Source organism: Anomalospiza imberbis, chromosome 16 (genome assembly GCF_031753505.1).
Source record: "Anomalospiza imberbis isolate Cuckoo-Finch-1a 21T00152 chromosome 16, ASM3175350v1, whole genome shotgun sequence".
NCBI classification, from domain to species: domain Eukaryota; kingdom Metazoa; phylum Chordata; class Aves; order Passeriformes; family Viduidae; genus Anomalospiza; species Anomalospiza imberbis.
This window is the reverse complement of record NC_089696.1, coordinates 2,867,424-2,885,856: the sequence shown is the minus strand read 5'-3', so window position 1 is coordinate 2,885,856 and position 18,433 is coordinate 2,867,424. Positions and strand designations below refer to the sequence as shown.

Below are 18,433 nucleotides of genomic sequence, written 5' to 3'. Positions count from 1 at the left end.
GCTTCCCTACTCTACCAGGAACCGCCTCAACACGGGAAAGCCCCAAGCCCTGACAGCACCTGGCTGTGTCCTCTGAGCAGGGCAATGAGCCTCCCCACATGGAAACCCCAGGGGAAATAGCAGGGACAGTGGGGTATCAGGGCAGGAGTTTATCAGGGACTGCATGAGTCAGAGACAAGAGTCAGTGTGGGATGGCACTCCCCTTTCTCCCCCTTAACCCCCTCCCCAGCCTCCCCATTCTCACAATGATGTGCTTTTGGCTTCCCCCAGCTACAACATTGCGACTTTTTATTCCAGTCAAGGCTTCAGGAAAAATAACCAACAACCAACCCTCAACCCCAAAGTTGCACAATACACATCTGTCACCTCCATACCCCGCCGTGGTCCTGCCCCCATCCCCAGGGAGCTCTCTCCAACAGGAGTCAGACTTGGTTCCTAGGACATTGCACCAAACAGGACACTCCTCTGAGCTAACAGCCCCATGGCACAGCCTCAGCTTCTCAGGGTAGGAAAGCAACTGCTCCTTGTTTGAAAGGCTGATGGCACATTCTGCAGATGCAACCCAGGGCAGGAAACCCCCTCCAGACACTGCTTCAGGGATGGAGATGAAAAGCCAAGCATGTGAAGCCTTTGCCAGGACAGGACAGGACAGGACATCTCTAGCCTTAAAAGCTGCCCCAGCCTGGGCAGGGCAGTGCTGCAGTGGAGTCCTCACCCCCTGGCACCGACCAGTTCCATGCACTACTAAAGACGTTGCGTTACAGCGGAGTGCAAGGAGGATTGGACAGTCCCACAGGATTCCTGTTTATTTCCTTACTCCACTCTGCAGCCAACTCACCACCAGCAAGGGAAAGGTCAGAAAGCAGGCAGGGCACATCTCTCCCCTTGCCCCCAGGCAGAGCCACACTGTGCCCGTCACAGGATGTACCAGGCTGCAGCTCCTGCTGCCACGGCCATGCAGGCTGCCAGCACCAGCTGCACCAGGGGCTGCCTGGCCAGGCCCACAGCAGCGTGGAAGGGGCAGCCGGGGCTTGCCGTGCCTGCAGGACACAGAAAACACCGTTAGCACTGCCAGTGCTGTGCCACACGCCCGTGGCAGCCCCCTCATTGCCACCACACCTACCCAGTTTGTCTGCATAGTAAGGGCATTTGCGGATGTCTCCTTTTCCGTCATGGACCGGAAAGCCTCCGTCTTGGGCTTCTTCTGCCAGCGACCTGCCGATCTTGTCCAGCTCATCAAACACCTGCAAGTGGTCACAGTGAGCACATGAAGCAGGCAGAGCCAGGCAGCTCTCAGCCAGACCCCTGCAATCATCTGGGGAACAGGCAAGCACCACTCCTGCTTCCCTGTCCCCAGACACCTTTTGGGGCATCCACTGCAGAGATGGGGTGACACCTGGCACATGTTGCAGCTCCAGGAAGGCACAGCCCATCCCAAGAACATTCAGTCAGAGCCAGGAGCAAGGCAGCACCACCCTGCTGCTCACTTCCCAGCCTGCTGTGGGTGGGAGTGTGGGGCAACACGCTCTCCCCTCCCTGCTGCAGAGCCTCGGATGATCCCAGCTCCTGCAGTGGTCAGGCAGCCCCTCTCGCTGCCATGGGATTCCATAAGGATCCTGACAAAGAAGCCAACCACATCTCACCATGTTTCTGGCCAGTTTAAATCACACTGACCTGCTACAAGCACAAGATTAAAACTTCCATCCAGTAGCTAAATCTGTGCTCATCCCCTGGGGCAAACGGCAGCTCAGTCAGGTTTGATGAGAGGCAAATGCTATGGGAGGAACCGGAGGCTCCAGACATTTTTGACCATAGGGCAACAAGTCAGACCTGAGACAGGAGATGAATTGTCACCAGGGTGGTGCAGCACACTCAAACTGTTTGAAGCTGTCTTGGCACAAGAGCTCTTTCCCCTCACTGTTTCACAGCCACACAGCCTGTGGGAATCCTCAAGTCATATTAATTTTGCCTTAATCAAAGCACTTGGCTGGGGTGTTGGAGCATGGGAGGAATTCCTGCCTGAAGCTAGTGAAAGAGCTAGTTCAACTAGAATCCCAACCCCTCAAGGAGGGGCTGTGGTGGTCTCAGCCCCAGACCACTGACTGGGTGAGTGATGTGACTGAATTAACCAGGGCCAGACCTAAAAGCTGCAGCACCTACCCATAGAGGAGATCAAGGGATTTGTTTAGTACCTGCATGTTAAATCTGAAGGCTTTGTTGGCCTCTTCCACGATCCTTTCCTTGGTGTTCTTGTCCAAGTCCAGAGCATTCATTCTTGCTCTGTAAAGCTGCTTGAACTTCTGTGCGTTGGAAATGTTGTCAAACATGTAGAATTGGATCCCTTCCTCAGTACTGGGCAACTTCAGGGCCCTCTGGGCTACCTTCTTCAGCACCTGGCCACCTGAGAGGTCCCCCATATAGCGTGTGTAAGCATGAGCCACCAGCAGCTCTGGCTCGTGTTGTCCCACATGATGGATTCTGTCCACATATTGCTGAGTTGCCTCTGAACACTGGATCTTTTCCTTCCAGTCTTCCCCATAGAAATATTTGAGGTCTTTGGCCAAAGCTTCTCTCCGGTGGAGCTCTACAGGGAAATACAGGGGAGCAAAGACTGGGTTGTCCTTGTTGCGATCCATCTCCTCTTCCAGAGCAGAGTAGGTGAAGTAAAGGGCCACGGTGGCCAGCTACGGACAGAGCACAGCTCATGTGAGAAGCTACTCACTAGATGGGCACAACTCATTGTCATGACTACTCCTGCCTACATGGAATTGGGGTAAACAGGAGCAAACCCCAGGCCTGGCACAAACCCAGCCTGGAGAGCCTGTACCAGGCAGGCACTGTTTGAAGGAGCAAAGGCTCTGCTCTACCTACCACCACAGCACGGCCAGGGCTGTGGGGCTCTGCCTTGGAGTCTGCATCCGTCACTGGGTGCATCAAAGAGATGGGGAGCAGAGCAACACCCACCTTGAAGAGCTCCTTCTTGATGCGGCCCTTGAGGAAGTCCTTGACAAACTGAGTGTTCTCTGCGCGGTCGTGCGATTCCTTCGTCCCCTCCTTCAGCAGCTCCGAAAGGTCCATGGGGCTGCGGGCAAACAGGAGAGCTCCTTTCACCCCACTGCCTCTCGCAGCAATGAGTTTATCCCTTCTGTGTTTGGAAGGATCCCCCACCATCTACCATCCCAGTTTAGAGAACGTACCAGGTGGGGCCCTCAGGCCACCCCGCAGGTCGAGCTGGCACCTGCTGGAGGAAGCAGCAGGGTGGCAGCAGCCCATGTGCCAACCAGACTTGCCACTCCAGGAGGGCTGGGGCTTACCAGGGGCTCGGGCCAAGGATGCTGAAGCAACTGCCAAGGAGCTGCTGATCCCTGCACCCTGACTTTTGCTTCTCATCCGTGTGAGCCAAACAACACTACACAAAAGAAGCCTTGACTATATGGGGAGCAACAATCATGGCAGGCTAAAGGGCATGGGGGCCTTGGTGGTATCTTCTACTGGAGAAGAAAAAAGGCTCAGGTAGGTTTCCCAACTTGGATATCAACTCTTGGTGTAGAGATGAGAGCTGAATGGCAAAACAGGGCAAGAACACCCTTAAAAAGTTTATTTCTGCTGCATTACACTGTTTTTTCAAGTTTCCACAAGGTGTTTGTTTTAAAAAAGACCCAAAACATTAACATCTATGATTTTAGGCTACAGGCACTGTACCTACCTGGACACAGAATGAAGTGGGTTGGAAAAGGCCTTTGAGATCACCAAGTCCAACCTATGACCTAACACCTCCTCATCAACTAAACCACTGCACTGAGTGCCACATCCAGGCTGTTCTTAAACACAGCCAGGGACAGTGACCCCAGCACCTCCTGGGCAGACAACTCCAGTGCCCAGCCACTCTTTCAGTGAGGAACTTTGTTCTGTCACCTAACCTAAACTTCCCCTGGTGCAGCTTAAGGCTGTGTCCTCTCATCCATTCTGTCAGTGGTTAGAAGAGACTGACCCCCACCTGGCTAAGCCAGGTACAGTATCAGGACACTGGTACAGTATTGACACACACACTCACTCAAATCATGCCAAAGTGCACCTTACAGTTTTTATCACTAGTTTGCTGCAGCTACCACACTCATGTTAGCTCCAAGAGAGACTCTGAACACTCCAGACCCACTGAGTGTGCCAGCAGAGCCAGCAAATATTGACTTCTTGTGAAGCTGAGCCTATCAAGTCAAAGAAGTTGACCAGCCTGCCCTGTTTTCCAAGTCTGAAGCCTTAGTTTTTAGAACATGTGTGTTAATTTGTTTTTTAAAGTAACCTCCTAGAAAATGTCCTTGCCTAGACCTGGGTATTTTGCAAAGGCAAGAGCTCACCAGAGCAGAGTTCACTTCTAGAGTCAGTTTTCAAAACAAGAAGCCTGCCCAGAAAGCCATGGAGAACTGGCTCCCCTTGGTCAGGAAGACACAAACACAGCTGCCAAATAGTCAAAGTGTTTCTGAAATGTGACTTTTATAGTAGAGACTAAAAAAACTGTTGTCACCCCTGCCAGATCACTCTTTCCCATCCCTGCCACCCTTACAGTACAGTTTGACTGAAGATTTCACAGCCCATGTATTTGATTGATCACTTATTGGGGTCCCTCACTTCTTTCAGATGAGAAGAATCACTCCTTTACCTGGAAGATCTCTTGCCTTGCCCAAGGCTGTGTCTGTGCCATTGTGTAGGACAGAACTCACCTGACAGCACCATCTTCTATTTCCTCATAGTGCAAAATGTCTTCCTCTCCCCCCTCCGGGCTCTCCAGGGCTGATGGCATTGTGGTCACTGCTGGGGATCAGTCTGAAAAGCAAAATCAGAGAGGAGTTTTCAGGGGAAGCTGCCTTAGCAAAGGGATGGGTGTGAAATGCTGAACAGTCCAACCAGGAGTTCTCTGAGCAGCCCTAACAGGCAGGGCAGTGAGGAGCAGCCTCTGGCTGTTTCCACCTCACACCAGGCACTTCCAAGGATGCAGATTTGCCTGTTCAGTTCAGCCACTTCAGGTGAACCTCAACACTGACACCCAGTTAAAAAAATTAAACACGGCAGCCTGCATTGCGTTTCCCCCTTCAGGATGGCTCCTGGCTGAAGATGAGACCTCCGTGTTGGGAATCTGCACTGGACCTGTGAGCAGGCTGCTTTCCCCTGGTGCTACCAAATATTTCCCCCAATGTCACACTCTGAGCAGAGTAACTGGAAAGAGAAGACCCTCTCCTTCACTCGAGGGGAAGAACAAGCTACATTTCCACACCAGTACAGAGCTTCCCTGGAAGTAAGCAATACTGAATGAGGCCAGCAGAGCTCTGAAGTCAGGCAGCTCACAGGGGAAACAAGAACATTCCCTGTGACAGAATAGAGGAAGAGGAACTTCCAAAGCAGGGGCAGATTTCACTGCTCTGCCTTTCCTGGGCCACTCTCCAAGAAGAATGAGCTGCAGAGAGCTCCTGCTCCCACTCACACCCTCCTCTCCTGCCTGGCAGAATTTACTTCAAATCCCATAAGTAACTGGGTTTCCCCTCCTCATCTGCAAAAGGAAATAAAATCTCCTTGGATGTAACGGGATGCACAAGCCTTACCCAGGAGCAGGAACAAGACACACCTGGATTACGTTGGCCGGGCACAGAAATCCAAGCACCTCGTTTATGAAATGGACCTGTAATCAGCTTTGTGCAGAGCAACAACACCACCACCACCTTTCAGGCAGCCCTGGGAGAGGAGCAAGGAGCCAAGCTGATGCTGGCTCTTCAGAAAGCACTCACTACAGTGCTTCCCACTTCAGTTCAGCCCCCATTGCTGGGCTGCATCCATGGATTCGCTGCTCAGCCCACGGCTGGGGACTGGGAGAGCCAACAAGCAGCTGCCTGGAGATGGTCAGCACAGGGCCACCACTGGCACAGCAGCTCACACAAGCACACCAGTTAGAAATTAATTGCTCTCCAGTTCCTCAGCCCAGAGTTTCTAAGCCCTGTTTCACAGCCACCCTCAGTGCTCTCCACACTCCAACCAGGAGCCAGGGCTGAGCCCCATCCTCAGGTGCAGCACAAGGCTCCCCCCAGCTCAGGCACAGCACCTGGTCTGGGGGATCATCGCCAGGTGAAGGTTTCCCCTGTGATCACAGAATCTTTGTTTCCTGGGACAGAGACTTCCCCAGGGAAAGACTGACCAAGTACATTGTTTTGTGATGCCAGGAGCCCAGGCGGGGACAGAAGTCATTCAGGGTTATATGGGGTGGCAGCCCTAAAGTCTCACCCCCCCTCCCTGGACATGGCACCGTGCAGCCTCCCCAGCCCAGGATAAAGGTCGGGCCAGAAACCAGCTTCTGGTGCTGTGCACTCACCAGGCAGCTCAACTCAGGGACCCATCTTCACTCCTCACACAGCTTCAGAGTGGGGAAATGCCCACTGTGGGGAAAGGAAACCAAGGCACAAAGGCAGATGAGCCAGCTGAGCTCGGCCAGGAGCCTGTCGTGGGCACAGGAGGAACAGCACACTTGCCACCTGCCAATGTCACCAGGTCTGTGACACCCTGCCTGCTCTGCTCATGGCAGCCCAGGACCTTCTCAGGAGATGCAGATCCCAAAATCAAACTAGACAAACTAGTTCCAATTTATCTTATACTCCCAGAAAGCCAGAGCCCTGGAGCCTGGTGTGCTGTCTCCACATGCCTGAAACAGCCACCCATACAAAGCAGCAGGTGAGAGCAGAGCTGCAGAGCACTCGAGCCACACTCATCCCTTGGCAGAGGCCTGAAGGCTGACATCAAATCCAGCCCAAGGGAACACACCAGGCCAGACCTCAAAACTAGTGGCTAACAGCAGCAATGGCTCAAGGTTCCCCATGGCCAAAGATGGCCCTGACATCATCACACTGCTCACTCATCAGAGCCTCCACTCCCACAGCCTGAGCCTGCTCGTGTTCACACAGGAACTCGGTTCTCCGTGTCACACAGAGAACCTAGGGGGGTCTCAGAAGCCTCCACCCACCCCTGTTACTGGTGTTGTAGAAGCACAGCTAATGAGAATGGTGAATGACTGTCCCAGGAGCACAGTCTGCTGTTGGGAGCAAGGGTTACCGTGCAAAAAGTCACTGAAGGCCTTGGGCGCATTCTCAGTCTTGTGTTTCCCCTGGCATGGTTGCAAGGCTCAGCTTGACAAGTTCTTCTCCATGGCAGTGGTAACACCAGTCCCTGTAGCCCCAGGTGAGGGCAGAACTCGTGCAGGAAAATGTGGAAGCTGAGATTTTTCCCGATACAGTCTCTAGCACAGACACATCCCCAAACAAGACAAGTCAGCACAAGCCCCATCCTTCCCCGTGCTGGGTTATTGCAGAACTGGGAGGAAATGCAGTCAGAGCCACTGTGTCCCATACCACCACACACTGTTGCTTTTACTCAAAAACTGGCAACTGCAAGCCCCAGTTCGTGGTCACAGCCCTGGTTTCTCTGCTCCTCTGAAAGGGGGCACGTCCCACACGCCAAGGAGGAGGCTCAGGCAGTGCCACCTCCTCTGCAGAGGCTGGAACACCACCTCATTTGCTGCAGGGAGCTCTGCTCATCCAGGGCCTGGCTGATGTTCAGGTACCTCCCAGTGCCCAGACAGAGCCTGCCTGGGAGCAATCCAGCAGCTACCACTTGGGATAGCAGGGCTGGAGAGTGGGGAGGAGGTTTGCTACAGGACACCTCAGCATTCCAAACATTTCTTTCCCAATGACAGTGTTCAAACTCCCTAAGAAAACACCTCCACCTCAACTTGTCCCTACACACATCTCCTCACCAAGCTGCACACCCCAGATGCACAGCTGTTCTTCTCAGGCTAGGAAAACATTTAATCCAAATAATCCCAAGCCTTTTGAAGGAAGAAGACGCTGCTGCTGCAGGGAAGGAACGACTGGAAGCCCTAGATTTGCTTGGGCGCTCTGAAGAAGTCTGGTAACTCACAGGCAGTACAGAGTTCATATCTGCTGTTTAATTTGCATGCAACTTCACGGCATTTCCCCACACACAGAGCTCAGAGTGTGGTTGGACCTACCGTCACTGCAGTGGAAACAAACCTCAGAACTCCAGGCCTAGAGGCTTGAAGAATCGTCCCAGAGGTTACCTGGCAATCCCAGCAGGAGAGATTCTCATCTCCTTCTGGGGAAGCATTTGGCACTGGCTGCTGCTGGAAATGGAGCCTCATAGACTAAATTTCCATATTACCTGATCCCAGAAAAGTTAAAGATTTCACCTGGACACAGCCTAAATTTAGGCAGAAATTCAAGTCCCAGACACTTCTAGTGTGCCACACAAATGCTACTTCTGTCTTCTAGAGCTGCAGCCCAGACCTCAACAAACTGACCAAAGGAAGCTCCTGGTGACCTCAAAGACCTTGTCCAGTTCTGCCCTGTGGTGGTGGCACTTGTGTCAGGCAGCCCACCAAGAACCTATTTTCTCACCCTGGCTATGGGAACAGACAAGGGCTAAGTCAGGACTGGATGTGGGCTGAGAAAGGAAACATTGTGACAGACAAACACCATTATACCACGCAGCCTTGGTTCAGCAGAGAGCCACTGCTTGCCCTGGCGGTCATGCCGGCTGTCAGCTGCGCCTGGGACGGGCCGGGCAGGGCCAGTGCCGGGCACTTGGGGCTGCTATGGGCAATGCAGTGCTGCGTGTAGGTGCTGAGCCTCGAACAGGACAACGGCCAGAAATGGAAAAGGAGGCACAGCAAGAGGCCTTCGTTCTCCAAGTGCCTCCTGAGCTCCGCAGGACTAAGGAAATCCAAGCGGCCCCCGGGAGCACACAGCGCCGGGCTGCGGTTCCCGGAGCCCCAGGCGTCGCTCTGGAGCAGCCGTGCAGAGTCACTGCGGGGCTCTGAGGAGCCGGGGCAGGCACACGCCGCCGCCCGCTGGGCAGCCGCTCGCTCGTGGGGACACACGGCAGCACCAGCGAGGGCTGAGAACGGCAGCACCAGCGAGGGCTGAGAACGGCCGGCCCGGCGGGTGCGCCCCGCCCGGGCCCACGGCTCGGAGCTGCGGGCCCGAGCGGCCCGGCCCGCGCCAGGGCGGCCGCATCGGACGCGACCGCCCCGGGCCCCGGCGAGGAAACCCGGCTCTGAGGCGGACCGGGAGCGCTTCCCGGCCCACCCGCCGCCGGGAGCGGGCAGAGCCCCGCAGCGCGAGTCCCAAGGGAGGGGGACGGCCCGGCCGTTGCCATGGGGACGCGCCGCGCACTCACCGCTGCTGCCGCCGCCCTCGGGCCCCGGCGAGACACAAAGGCGCGGCGCGGCCGGCGCGGCTTGACCGCCCGGGGCGCGCGCACGGCCGGTCGGAGAGCGCGCACGGCCGGTCGGGGGCGCGCACGGCCGGTCGGAGAGCGCGCACGGCCGGTCGGGGGCGCGCACGGCCGGTCGGGGGCGCGCACGGCCGGTCGGGGGCGCGCACGGCCGGTCGGAGAGCGCGCACGGCCGGTCGGGGGCGCGCACGGCCGGTCGGGGGCGCGAACGGCCGGTCGGAGAGCGCGCACGGCCGGTCGGGGGCGCGCACGGCCGGTCGGGGGCGCGCAGGGCGGTCGGGGGCGCGCACGGCCCGCGCCGCCGATCGGCGCAGGCGGCCCAGGCGCCGCGCGAGGACCCCCCCCCCCCCCCCGCACGCGGCCGGGGCGCGAGGCCGCGCACGCGCAGAAGCTGCCGAGGGGTGGGGGGGGCGGGCGGGGAGTCACGTGCCGGCCCTGACCCCGCCCGAGGCCCCGCCCCCGGAGGGCTGCCGGAGCGCAAACGCGCGCATGCGCAAGCGACGCCGCGCCCCGGCAACCGGAAACGGCGGCCGAGGAGGAAAGATGGCGGCAGCGCTGCGGCACGGGCGGCTTTATTGGCTGCTGCAGCCCTGCAGGGCCGCGGGGACACACGGACAGCCAGCGCAGGGGGCCGACGGCAACAGTCCGTGGGCTGAAGGAGGGAGCTCAGCGCCTCTGAACACAGACCAGGCGCTTTTGTTGACTTTTTAGTTGCAGGCTCTGAGATGGTCCGTGTGCTTCACTCCGTTAATTGTCCACATGTGGTCCCAGATTCATTTACCTTCCTCTGAAACACACGAAGCACATTCCAGCCTTTTCAAAGCACGTCCTTTCTCTCCCAAGAGCTCTCCCTCCGAGCGCCACCAGCTGCCCCTGCCGTGCCCTCGCTCCTCTGCAGACCTCCAGCTCTTGGCACTGGCTCTCCCCTCTTTGCACCTCTCTCCTTAGGACTCGTTCTCATCAAAGAAAGAGCCTTCCCGCTCCGTGAGCGGGCAGTCAGCGGATGAACGGAGACGCCGGGGCCACGGGGATCAGAGCCTAGGGCTGCCCCGCGCTGTGGCCGTGCCGGTGCCGCAGGAGCGCGGGGCGCACGGCGAAGCGCCTCCGGCACTCGGCACAGGCGCGGGGCCGCTCGCCGGTGTGGGCGCGGCGGTGCTGGCTGAGGTGGGCGCTCTGCCTGAAGCTGTCCCCGCCGTCGGTACGGGCGTACGGCCGCTCCCCGCGGTGCACCCGCCAGTGCCGCAGCAGGGCCGGCCTCCACAGGAGGCTCTTGCCGCACTCCCTGCACGGGAAGGGGCGCTCCCCGGTGTGGAAGCGGCGGTGCTGGATGAGGTGGGAGCTCACCGTGAAGCTCTTCCGCACACGGAGCACCCGAACGGGCGCTCGCCCTTGTGGAACCGGCGGTGCTGGATGAGGACCGAACTCACGGCGAAGCTCTTCCCGCACTCGGAGCACTTGTACGGCTTCTCCCCGGTGTGCATCCGCCGGTGCTTCATGAGCTCGGAGCTCTGGCTGAAGCTCTTGCCGCACTCGGCGCAGCCGTAGGGCTTCTCCCCGGTGTGGACGCGCCGGTGCCGCGCCAGGGCCGAGCTCACGCTGAAGCTCCTCCCGCAGCTGCCGCACGTGTAGGGCCTCTCCCCGGTGTGCACTCGCCGGTGCTGCACCAGCCGGGAGTTCCCGCAGAACCTCTTCCCGCACTCGGCACACCTGAAGGGCTTCTCCCCGGTGTGGGTCACCGGGTGGCGGAGCAGCTTCGAGCTCACGCTGAAGCTCTTCCCGCACCCGCAGCACTCGTAGGGCCTCTCCCCCGTGTGCATCCTCTGGTGCTGGATGAGATGGGAGCGCTCCCCACGCTCGATGCAGGGGAAGGGTTTCTCTCCAGTGTGGATTCTCCGGTGCTGGACGAGGTTGGCATTCACACGGAAGCTCTTTCTGCAGTCCCCACATATCATCGGTCTCCCCACAGAGGAATTTCTCTGCTGGATAACATCTGGCACCTTCCTGAAACTTTTCCCACGCAGCATCGCTCGGCTTTGCCTCTTCTCCAGAGGTCTCTGAACCCTTTCTGACCTTTGTGGGATGACTGGGTCCTGTGCAGGACTCTGGGAATTGTTCTCCTTGGAGAGTCCTGAGAGTGAAACCTCTGGCTCTGCTGGGCCAGGGATGCCTTGGTGGGGATTCTTCTCTTTTTTGCTGACAATCCCATCTTCAGCTGCAATAAAATGAGAATCCAGATAGAAGTCACAGACAGGAAACTTTAGAAATCAAAAGGGATCAAATTCTAAAGATTCACCAGATGGACTCTTACAGAAAGGTCTGATATTTCCCTTCAAACTACACAGCGGATTTCTCAGTATGTTCACAGGAACAAACCCTGGGAACAGCCCTGTGTGCTCTGACAGAACCTAGATCCACTGAAATTATTGGCATATTAGAGGTAAAAGTTTAGTGCTTGAACAGGAAAGATGGCTGCTCGTCTAGGATATCTGAAAAGTTATTAAAAGCTGAAGTGAGAGTCATGGAAGTGCCACAAAGAGCTGTCCTACTCAGCAGAACAAATGCAACATCCCTGATCTGCTGTTGCTGGTGCTGCAGAGAGAGGCACTCCCAAAGAAGGCACCAAGGGATGAAATTAGGCACCTCAAACATGCTTATGCCAGTCTTAGAGGCAGAAGAAAGGCAACTTTATGCTCCCATGGACGCATGGGAGAGCACGCAGAACTGGGATGAGGAAGTGCTGTCTTGGAGCAGGAGAGGCACTGCAGAACTAAGAAAGGAGAGTCCAGAATCACAGCCCAGATGATCTAAGTACACATCTGATCTTCCTCTTTCTGGGCAGTGTAAGAAAACATCACAATGCGATTTCACAGTGAACTCTTCAGATGCCTTTTACAGTAGCTTGGTGTGACATTGACACTTGATATAGTTTTCCTTAAAATTGTTCCATGAGAATAAACTGGAACTTTGATAGCCATGTGTCTGCAGCTACTCCATGCAGGTGGGATCTGGAGGAAAAGAGAAGAGGGACATCCAAAGACAGGATAAGGACATTTCTGGCAGCCCAGCCTGAAGCCCTTGCCCTGTGGGTCAGACTTGCTGAGCAGACAGTGGAGCTTGGGAAGTTGCTCTGTTGCTGTTGTCTGTAAAAGGTTTGATCAAAATCACCATGACAGAACCTCACTGGACATGTTTTAAGTGGAAGGAGAGTAAGTTCACAATGCTCAGGAATTCATACTGGAAGTATAAGGCTGAAGTGGCAAAAAATTAATAAGCAAGCAAGAAAGGAAGAGTGTGGTTTTTCCTCAGCCCATGCCAATTTGGGTTGATCTCAAGCCTCTGATATGCCCAAGAATGCCATTGCTAAGATCTGAGTCAAGCTCCAGGTAAGCAGAATAAGTGCAGACATTGGGAAAATACCTAAGTATCACCTTAAATATATCCTTGGATATCTTTCTCAAGAGAATCCACTTGGAGTTCTTCAGAGATGTCACCAATTTTAGCAGAAGGAATAGCAGAAGGAAGCTCTGGACTCCAAAGGCATTCCCAAAGACATTCATCCTTCACCAAAACTGGTAAGGAAACTCAGCTGCCGTGGGATGAATGACCTTCATGAGGTGGGAAGGAAGGGAAAGGGGAGCTCCTTATGAATCTGCTATTCAAACACAAAGGCTTACTATGAACTGTGTCAGAACCTGATGATACTGACCAACCGGGTGACAGGGGAATGACAGAGGACAGTCACTGCAGGTAAACTAAGAAGTGCAGAGGGGAACAGCCTCTGTACCATGTAACGAGCGCGGGACTCCAGGACGGTTTGGATGGATGAGAGATCTCTGAAGTCAGGCCTTAGAAAATGTGGTTTATTAAAAGGGGGAAAGGCCCTGCTTGGAGTTGCCAGGCGCAACTCGTGGCAGGCCCAGGGGGAGAGGGAGAGAGAGAGAGAGGGAGCGAGGGTTCCAGGTGAGGGTGAGGGTCCCTGGAGAAGGTCCAAGAGAGTGTCCGGTCCCTTGGGCACACCTTATCAGGGGGCTACAAGGTGGGCTGGAGCAGGACTTGGGCCAATGGGGTCACAGATACCTGATGCTTCAGGGGAGGGTCACAGGTGTGGGATGAACCATACACTGGGGGTGAGACAGAGCATTCCATTTGACCCTTGGACCTATCTGCAGGTAAAGGGCATTGTTTAATCAGAAGGGGGATTGCTTTCAGCCTGGCTATACTATTGCTTTCTAGTTATTCAGTAGTCAAGGTTTGCTATTTCAAATCTGGTTCTCATCTCAATGTCTGTATTTTCCAAATCTTTTGCCAGGCAGTCGTATTTATAAGGTTTTCCTATTTCATCTTCCCCAACAGTACCAGGAGCTCCTATATGGATGGGCCTAGGATGTTCTTGATATCATTCTGGAATAGCCCCTTGGAGTAGATGGACAAAAACTGCAGCTCCCAGGAAACAAACAGCTCATCAAATGTTAATGACTGTCAGGGAAAAACAGAATAAAGAGAATGTAATTGTGCCCTTGCAGCTCAAACCCCACAACTTGACTTGGCAGGGATGGATCCTCCATTTCAGAAAAATTCCAATGGAGCTGAGGGAGATACAGAGCATGACATGAATAATAAAAGGCACAGAACAGCTTCTGTATTAGAGATAAAGGGTGCAGCGGATAGAGGTATTGCAGAGGACTATGAAACCACAAGTGGCCTGTGCGGTGGGTGGGGATCCCTCCTGCACCATCTGCTCTGAATTAAGAACAACTGACATGAACTGAGCTATTAGAAGGCAGCTTCAAAGCAAACTAAAGAAGGCAGCAACTCACTAAGCAGCTGAATATGCTGTGGAACTACTGGCTGTAAGCTGTCACAGATGCTAAAACATGCACAACTTCAGGTGACAAGAAAATACAGAGAGAGCTGTGAGATACTGAGACATTGCATGTCTGCTTCAATAGTTTCTGAAGTCACAGAGTGCCAGGGCCTGGGGAAGCATCCAGGAACACACAACTGCCTGTGCCTTTGGGACCCAGCACTGGCTGCTGCTAGGGACCGCTGGGAGGACAGCGGTCCATCCTGGAATCACCAATCCTATGCATTCTGGTAGGGTCTGCGAGTCCTGGAGCAGTTTTTCTCACCAACAGGTTGACAGATGTGCTGGGTTAATGGTCAGACTCCATGATCTCAGTGAGCTTTTCCCAACTTCAGTGACTGATTGATTGATTGTACCATCCCCTTACCTGCACAAGTGCTGCTCAGCACTGTCTCGGACTTCCCTCGGCAGGCACGGAGGTGGGAGAACCACAGTTCCTCCTTCTGGTCCACGTGGGAGATCGTTTCCAGCTGCTTTCAGGGGACCTGCTCCTGCGGGTCAGACGGGCCGGGATTTACCCGACCGAGCAGGGGATAGCTCTGCGGGGGTGCACCAGAGCCCCTGAACCGCTGCGGAGCCGCGGGGGCTGGGGGGCCGGGAGGGAATGCAGAGGGCGCCCAGGTGAGGGGGGCGGCGGCGGCGGGGCTTGCCGGGGGTCCCAGCCTGGCCGGTGTCCGTCCCGGTCCCGCAGCTGTCCCCGATCCAGCCTGGCCGGTGTCCGTCCCGGTCCCGCAGCTGTCCCCGATCCATCCCAGCCGTGTCCCCGTCCCGGTCCCGCAGCTGTCCCCGATCCATCCCCGCCGTGTCCCCGTCCCGGTCCCGCAGCTGTCCCCGATCCAGCCTGGCCGGTGTCCGTACCGGTCCCGCAGCTGTCCCCGATCCATCCCCGCCGTGTCCCGGTCCCGGTCCCGCAGCTGTCCCCGATCCAGCCCCGCCGTGTCCCGGTCCCGGTCCCGCAGCTGTCCCCGATCCATCCCCGCCGTGTCCCGGTCCCGGTCCCGCAGCTGTCCCCGATCCATCCCCGCCGTGTCCCGGTCCCGGTCCCGCAGCTGTCCCCGATCCATCCCCGCCGTGTCCCGGTCCCGGTCCCGCAGCTGTCCCCGATCCATCCCCGCCGTGTCCCGGTCCCGGTCCCGCAGCTGTCCCCGATCCATCCCCGCCGTGTCCCGGTCCCGGTCCCGCAGCTGTCCCCGATCCATCCCCGCCGTGTCCCGGTCCCGGTCCCGCAGCTGTCCCCGATCCATCCCCGCCGTGTCCCGGTCCCGGTCCCGCAGCTGTCCCCGATCCAGCCTGGCCGTGTCCCAGTCCCGGTCCCGCAGCTGTCCCCGATCCATCCCCGCCGTGTCCCGGTCCCGGTCCCGCAGCTGTCCCCGATCCATCCCCGCCGTGTCCCGGTCCCGGTCCCGCAGCTGTCCCCGATCCATCCCCGCCGTGTCCCGGTCCCGGTCCCGCAGCTGTCCCCGATCCATCCCCGCCGTGTCCCGGTCCCGGTCCCTCACCCGCGCTCGGCTCCGCGGCCGCTGAGGCGCGGTCACGTGACGGCCAATGGTGGCCAATGGCGGCCCCGCGGGCGGTGCGGGCGGCCCGGGATGGCGGCGGCGGCGGGGCTGAGGCGGCGGCGGCGGGGCTGAGGCGGCGGCGGTCTCGGCCCCCCTGAGGGCTCGGGACCCATCACCTGCTGCCCGCTCCGTCCCGAGCCTTTCCGCCATGTGCTGGCCGAGCCGCCACGGCCGCCGGGGGATTTCCCTAAGAGACTTGAGCAGGGCTTCGGGCGGGAAGGGAATGGCCGCCCCGGGGGAACGCGGAGCCCTCGCTGCAGAGGCTCAGGGAACAAGACGCGATGGCAGCCAGCGCTTTCTGAGGGAGGAACATTTCGGAAGGACACCCGAGCAGAACTCTGGAGACCTGTATCTGAGCTCCATGTCCTTCCCGGACAGCGGTGCCCAACCTGGGCACTGTCAGGGGCTGGAGCCACCCAGGTCTCGAAAGTGTTGTGAAGGGAGCAGTGGCATTGTGCTGATCTGGGCCTGAATCTGAATTCTTAGCAATCACACACGGTTTGGGTTGGAAGGGGCCTTAAAACGCATCCCATTCGACCCCGTGCCATGGTAGCGACACCTTCCACTATCCCAGGTTGCTCCAAGCCCCATCCAACCTGGCCTTGAACGTTTTCAGGGATTTGGAGTCCACATCTTCCCTGGGTAACCACAGGGATGGCTCTGCCAAAGGCTGCGTCACCTCTCCCAGGCACTTTGTGTTCCATTAGACATCCGACATAAAATGCCTCCAGAAGAAGTTTTATACTGGAACGGTAGGGAAAGCAAACCAGCACATTTGAAATGTGCTTTCTGAGCAGCTCCAAGTCCCCTTGAAGATCTGCAGGAAGGATTGCTCTCGGATTTATCCCTTCCATATCTAAACGCCGGCACTGTAAGTGTGGCTCTGTTGGCCCAGTACAAGGGAAGGCACTGCAGTCACCACTCTGGGCTTTACATCATTCCCCTATTTTTTTTAGTTCAGTTGGGCCCTCCAAGGGTCTTGACCACGGTGAGGCATCGCAGCCACTCATGAAATGCTGTCAAACAGGGCGACTGTGCTCACAGTGCTGCACCTGTGTGAGAAAACAGCGCTTTTCTCACATGCAGAATTATTTCATAGGCATCTGCAGCACAGCCTTTCAGAATAAACCTACTTAGGCTGGTTTTTTCAATACACAAACTATTATGGAGTATTCCAAATCAATCCCACTGCTCATTTGATTGTCACAGCAAATTTAGAAGTTCGCATGGTGCACATATAAGACAGAAACTTTGTGCAATGACAATACCATTTCTTTAAATGAAAAAAAAAAACCCCAACAAATACTTTAGTTGATTCTTTTTTGGCAACACTCAAAGTGTTAAAAGCAAAGGAAGTATAAAACTAGTCTTGGTAACTTACTACACAGTTGGAAATAAAGAATTATGACAGTGTATCTTCCAAGACAAAGGAGCATGCTTTAGGAATGTATAACCAGGAAAATATCTACAAATGGGATCGTGTGGCAACGCATTAGCACTGGCAGATGGCAACACCAGTGTTAACTCAGGCAGGCCCGCTTTGTTCAGGGATTAACAAAGCAGGAGAATGAGACAGGATTCGGATAATTTGCAGTGTATTTGAGGCATGTCCTTGTAGTGTTGAAGGCTGCAAAAGATTTTAAATCCTTTTCTCATAATCTAAGAAAACTTTTAGAATCACATTTTGTCACTTCAGCAATAAGGAGGCATCAAGGCAAGCATCTACAACGGAGTCAGTTTCAAACCCTGACAGCAAAGAGATGTGGCATTAAAATTTAACTTTTTTTCCCCACATAGTAAAGTGTTTTAAGACATGGTATGATTTGAATGATTATAATTTATATCCATTGAACTGGGATGCTGCCTCCACTGAAGGTAAAGATGTAATAATAGATCACAAAATCTTTGATTGTTTATATTAGTCTTATCTAAAAGCAGAACAAAAATATTGGGAAGGGATATCTATATTCCCATGTTAAGACTGATTATTAAGACTGAAGCTTTTCCACTTGTGAGGTGTGTACTTGAGAGAAATACAGGTACACTGATGGAACAGCATCAGCTGGAAGGCCTGTCCTTCTCAAAACAGTCGTTGCTTGCAGCCCTTGGTGAGGAAGGTGGGAGAGGAAAAGTTCCATTTCCCTTCCCCAGCATCCCAACCATCAGCTGGGCTGTACGCCACAGACCCTCCCGACTTGTGCCAGTGGAGGTTTAGACTGGACACTGGAAAGAATTTCTACCTGGAAAGGGTGATATTGGAATGGGCTGCCCAGGCAGGTGGAGGAATCTCCAATATGGGAGGTATTTTAGGACAGACTGGATGTGGCACTCAGTGACAAGGTCCCTGTGGCTACCACAGGGCCACTGTGGTCACTCTGGTTGCCATGGTGGTGATGGCTAACAGGTTGGACTCAATGACCCCACAGGGCCCTGTTCTGCAAGCTCTTTCAGAAACACAGATTTAGGAATGTTAGTAGCAATTGCAAAGTGAACCAAGTTAAAACTGAAGGCCTTGAATGTATTTCCACAACATTGCTACCTTAAAAATCAGCAGGACAAACTGTGCTGCAGAACTGAAGATGGAAGTCATAGGGGTGTAAATAGGCACTGCTTGAGAGAGTGGATTGAACTCAGGAAGGAGATGGGTGAAGCATTTCACAGCCCAAAATCAGGGGCGGTTTGGGTTGGACATTAGGAAGAAGTTCTTCTCATAAAGAGCAAT

General features: G+C 55.4%; 1 protein-coding gene, 1 long non-coding RNA gene and 1 pseudogene across 2 annotated transcripts in view; 1 reads left to right on the top strand and 2 right to left on the bottom strand.

Moving 5' to 3' along the window:
* Nucleotides 1–271: 271 nt before the first annotated feature.
* HMOX2 (heme oxygenase 2) lies at nt 272–4,809 on the bottom strand. The gene is made up of 5 exons (XM_068206582.1): nt 4,719–4,809; nt 2,965–3,082; nt 2,193–2,684; nt 1,124–1,244; nt 272–1,040 (listed from the first exon to the last, which is right to left on the bottom strand). The coding sequence occupies exons 1-5, from the start codon at nt 4,796–4,798 to the stop codon at nt 916–918; spliced, it is 936 nt and encodes a 311-aa protein (XP_068062683.1). The 5' UTR covers nt 4,799–4,809; the 3' UTR covers nt 272–915.
* Nucleotides 4,810–9,733: 4,924 nt separating this feature from the next.
* LOC137483353 (zinc finger protein 436-like) lies at nt 9,734–13,068 on the bottom strand (annotated as a pseudogene).
* Nucleotides 13,069–16,865: 3,797 nt separating this feature from the next.
* The window catches only part of LOC137483487 (uncharacterized), a 3,735-nt gene continuing 2,167 nt past the window's right edge, over nt 16,866–18,433 (top strand). The window contains exon 1 of the long non-coding RNA XR_011004488.1: nt 16,866–18,184. This is a non-coding gene — a long non-coding RNA (uncharacterized lncRNA). The remainder of the gene's footprint in view (nt 18,185–18,433) is intronic.

Excerpts from the sequence above, each read along its gene's own strand:
- HMOX2 (XM_068206582.1), bottom strand. The coding sequence starts at position 4,798 with ATGCCATCAGCCCTGGAGAGCCCGGAGGGGGGAGAGGAAGACATTTTG. Across the intron at positions 1,245-2,192 it reads CCTTCAGATTTAACATGCAG|GTGTTTGATGAGCTGGACAA; the intron begins GTACTAAACAAA and ends GACCACTTGCAG. Across the intron at positions 1,041-1,123 it reads TTACTATGCAGACAAACTGG|GCACGGCAAGCCCCGGCTGC; the intron begins GTAGGTGTGGTG and ends TGTGTCCTGCAG.